This window comes from Echinococcus granulosus (genome assembly GCF_000524195.1).
Source record: "Echinococcus granulosus chromosome Unknown EG_S00117, whole genome shotgun sequence".
In the NCBI taxonomy this organism is placed as follows: domain Eukaryota; kingdom Metazoa; phylum Platyhelminthes; class Cestoda; order Cyclophyllidea; family Taeniidae; genus Echinococcus; species Echinococcus granulosus.
This window is the reverse complement of record NW_020170497.1, coordinates 20,895-24,614: the sequence shown is the minus strand read 5'-3', so window position 1 is coordinate 24,614 and position 3,720 is coordinate 20,895. Positions and strand designations below refer to the sequence as shown.

Below are 3,720 nucleotides of genomic sequence, written 5' to 3'. Positions count from 1 at the left end.
GTCAGTAATGTGCTTATCTTTTAAACTGTTGGAAGGTCATATCGACTACCTCGAACCTTTGCAAGAACGGCATTTTTGGCTAAAATTGCTCTCATCCAAACTACTGGAGTCACATAAGTAGTACCATTAGCCAGTGCAAGCGGTTGAAGGAGCAGATGTATTTGAAAAGATTACTGGAAGGAAGAGTAGGTTATATTTGAATGCACATAACTACCTACTGACACTAAACTACGTACCTGTGTACCTTTTACTCGATCGCCACGGAAGTGCCAGGTGAAATTATGAGCCAAGGCAGCCATAGGCGAAATCGTGACAGGGTTCATTGTGACGCTCACGTCATCACTAATCCAGCTGCTTCAGTATCTCTGTCGAACTACTACTACCACAAGCCTTCATCACACACCCTCTTCGTGTTGCTGTTGTGACGGTGTTCACATTCATGCTCCTACAGATGCAGCCTGCATGCTCAATCTCTTTTCAATAATGTCATTACAAAGGGCTCCTGGGAGGATCCACGAATTGGACACCTCCACACTTGTGCAAATGCACTCACTGCAGTCTTTGGCACAAACACGCTTGCCTTCTCATATGCAACAGATGAGGTGGATCGAGATGAGATGAAGTGGAGGTACATAATAACTCAAATTCCCAGTTTCAATTAGTAGATGAATTGGAATAGAAGTAGACATGACGCATATTTGTGGTTCAAAATGCCACTTAACTGATAGACATCCATGCAAGTGTCCAAATAATGCCTTCAATGCATCTGAATTTGAAGGATTAACTGAATTTGCATAACTCTTGACAAATCCTAACAATGCAGTAGTGACCAGAGTCTCTCGTGTCTCCCACCCCCAATCCACCACCAAAATGTCATTTGCTAGACGCTGTACTAGTGCAGCCACTTGTATTTGAATGATCTTGCTGCATGCATTTCCCAAATTATTCAGTAGTCGACTTCCCAACACAGGCACGCTTGCATTCCCGCCGTGTTGGGTACCGTGTAGCATTGCCATTGCAACCGTCGTGGCAATCACGCATACAAAGACCACTTGCGGCATTGCAGCATCACATTCTGTGGTGGTCTCTGCAGGGTGTTAGGGAAAGTGGTAGATGGCAGTTAATCCTGCCGCCTGCAAATCAAACCAAATCCATCACGTGCATTTACGTTTCACGCATCGCTGACCGCAGTTGTGTCGAAGATTAGTGAAAGTTAGTAGTATTGGCAGCATTGGAAATGCGCTTGAGAGAAGCTCAAGCGCCTAAATGTAGACGGACATTAAAAGGAGCATTGTGATGGAAGTAAATGCTTCAATCAAATGTGGGTGAAATATTTCACATTTTGATTTACTTTACTCTCCATTACATCTACCGACTTTAAGCCATCTTTAATAACCTGTTGCCAAATTGCTGCTTCCATATCTGCCTCAGATACAATCGCAGCAATGGCAAATGTCTAGCTTGCAAACAACATTTAGGCAATTGAGTCTGCCAATTGGGCATTGCTGACGGAAGTCGATTGAGTGCAGTCCACCAAATCATCGAATTTCCAGAGCGTTATTGAACAAAGTAAGTCAGCACTTCATGTTCCTTCGCATGCTACTCCCTCCAGGATGGGAGCACAGATTGGGGAGTGGAATGTGGAACTGCTGTGTCGAAGTGGTACTGCTGCATTGAAAGGACTGTAGGTACGCGTGCAAGCATGGAGGGTAGCAGAGCTGACTGAGTTTGTTACATCATGATTGGAATGGAGTGGTGATTGGCGAGTGCAATGGCCACGACACTCGATGGAGGTGTAGTAAAGAGGAAGGCAACGGCAGACGGGCCATAAGAAAAGCTGTTCACTTGCCTTGACTAAGACAGACGACACAGAGTAGCATGAGAGCCAGAAGAATGAGCTTGGCCATCGCGATCTGGTGGTGTGATTAACTGGCCTTGAGTAAATGCGGCCCCCATTCGTATACACAATCAGCCAGTGCTTGTTTAATGGGGTCATGACAATGGACCTTAGTGAGTGCAGTCCATAGACACTGACCACACTGAGGGGATGCTAAATGTTAAATGCCTTACACAAAAGCACACCAGCGTTCCTTGTTGTGGTTAAGTGGAGTGGATTACAAGATAAGCAGCACCTCAATCGAAGGGCCTCGGGAAGGAGGGGAGGTACTTGGCAAATTCTTGCTCACTACTTCCCCATACTTATCTTTGTGTCTATCTAAAGTACTGGCAGAAGTTTGGTCTATAGTGCATGCATTATACTCAGACGCCCAATGCTGATCGTGACAGACAAGCCATCCTAACAAGAGGTGATTGGACAAGTTGACAAGGCTGGTATCTGTGCGGGTCAGAGGGACACTACAAGTGATGCACTCAATTCCCAGCCATCACAGCCTCGCCGTGTCGGTATTCACAGCAGACAAAACAAAATGTGGGTCTCACATTGAATGGTGGAATTATGGAGGATAATGTTGGAATGGGGCCTTGCTTTAGTAGTGGACCTGAGTACTGCGGTTTGCCAAATATCCATCCTTCTGGAGTTTATACAAACTCACATACCATACAAGACCGTGACGCCTCTTGCCCATCAAATTTGCCAGTCGAAATGCCGCAGTGGTTATCTCCGCTTCTTCGACGTCACAGGGTGCTGTAGAAATGTGGACAAGAAGCCTTCATGCGTGGACAAACGGACTGGAGGATCCTCGGTAGAAATAACATGGTATTGAGTGCGGTCTGACACACCAATGTCGGCAGGTGTTTTTGGACACGCTGCGCTGTCTTCAGGGCAGTTCAATTGGTTCGTGTTTCCAGCAGTAAAGGGGATGTTCAAACACTGTCTAGTTATATGCAAAAAAGTGCTCTTGTAGGCATTTCTTCTTCTTCCAACACTTCACTGATTGTCAAAGTCCACTTTTAAAGGGAAAATCATTTGAGGGGGTGATAACTGCACACTGACGACCACGCGATAGTTTGGGTGGGTAAGCAAATAAGGGGAGGATCCAAGGGCAAAAGAGGCATTGTTAAGTCTCATAGACTGCGCTTCAGGATGCATGCTGGTAAGCAATGGTAACCACTACACAATCTCCTTCTTTCCAGTGTACAGCAAGTCATTTCGTAGGCTCTACGAAGACTGTTGGAAGCACCTCTGTCAACTCAGTTTAATAAACATACAGCTCTTCCCGAGAAGGGGTTTCCAAGTAACACCATCTCTTTCTCTTTAATCACCTTGGTCAATGTCAAGGCAGAGGCTAATTCACTTCCCCCTTTCATTATTATTTCAAAGGAACTAGTGAAGTTGTGATGGAGCCACATCGCTTCCTCACACCTTCGGGAGAGTTGTAGATCAGCTCTCAACTGCCTGCTCTATTGTCATTCATGATATAATTAAATGTCACAGAAGTTCGCCACGGTGATGTAGAGAGGGCTTACTGAGCAAAAGTTGTAAGGAATAGGTTTAGAATGTAAATGAGTGGCATGGTAGCAATTGCTGCCTGTGGTGTCTGCACCGCATAGGTAGGTTGTTGGTGGAGAAGAAGATGCGCTTCAGTTTTGCATGCGATTTTTGTAAAACAGTTTCGAATAGAAGCTTACGTTCTTCCAAAGCATTCCCTGGTACTCACCCACCCCCACACACTCATCCATCCTTCCAATCATTCATCTAATCCGTGTCGATTTTTACCCTCCCATCCATCCAACCCTCTCTCCTCCTACCCATCCTCTCCA

The 3,720-nt window shown here is 45.6% G+C and overlaps 1 protein-coding gene across 1 annotated transcript in view; it reads right to left on the bottom strand. All coding sequences in view use genetic code 11, as the record gives it.

The window, feature by feature from the left end:
• EGR_08717 (hypothetical protein) overlaps window positions 1-3,720 on the bottom strand; it is a gene marked incomplete at both ends in the record, with an annotated part of 7,120 nt that overhangs the window by 1,745 nt on the left and 1,655 nt on the right. The window contains one exon of the mRNA XM_024497966.1: window positions 633-811. Within this exon, the coding sequence (XP_024347599.1) occupies window positions 633-811 (179 nt within the window). The remainder of the gene's footprint in view (window positions 1-632; window positions 812-3,720) is intronic.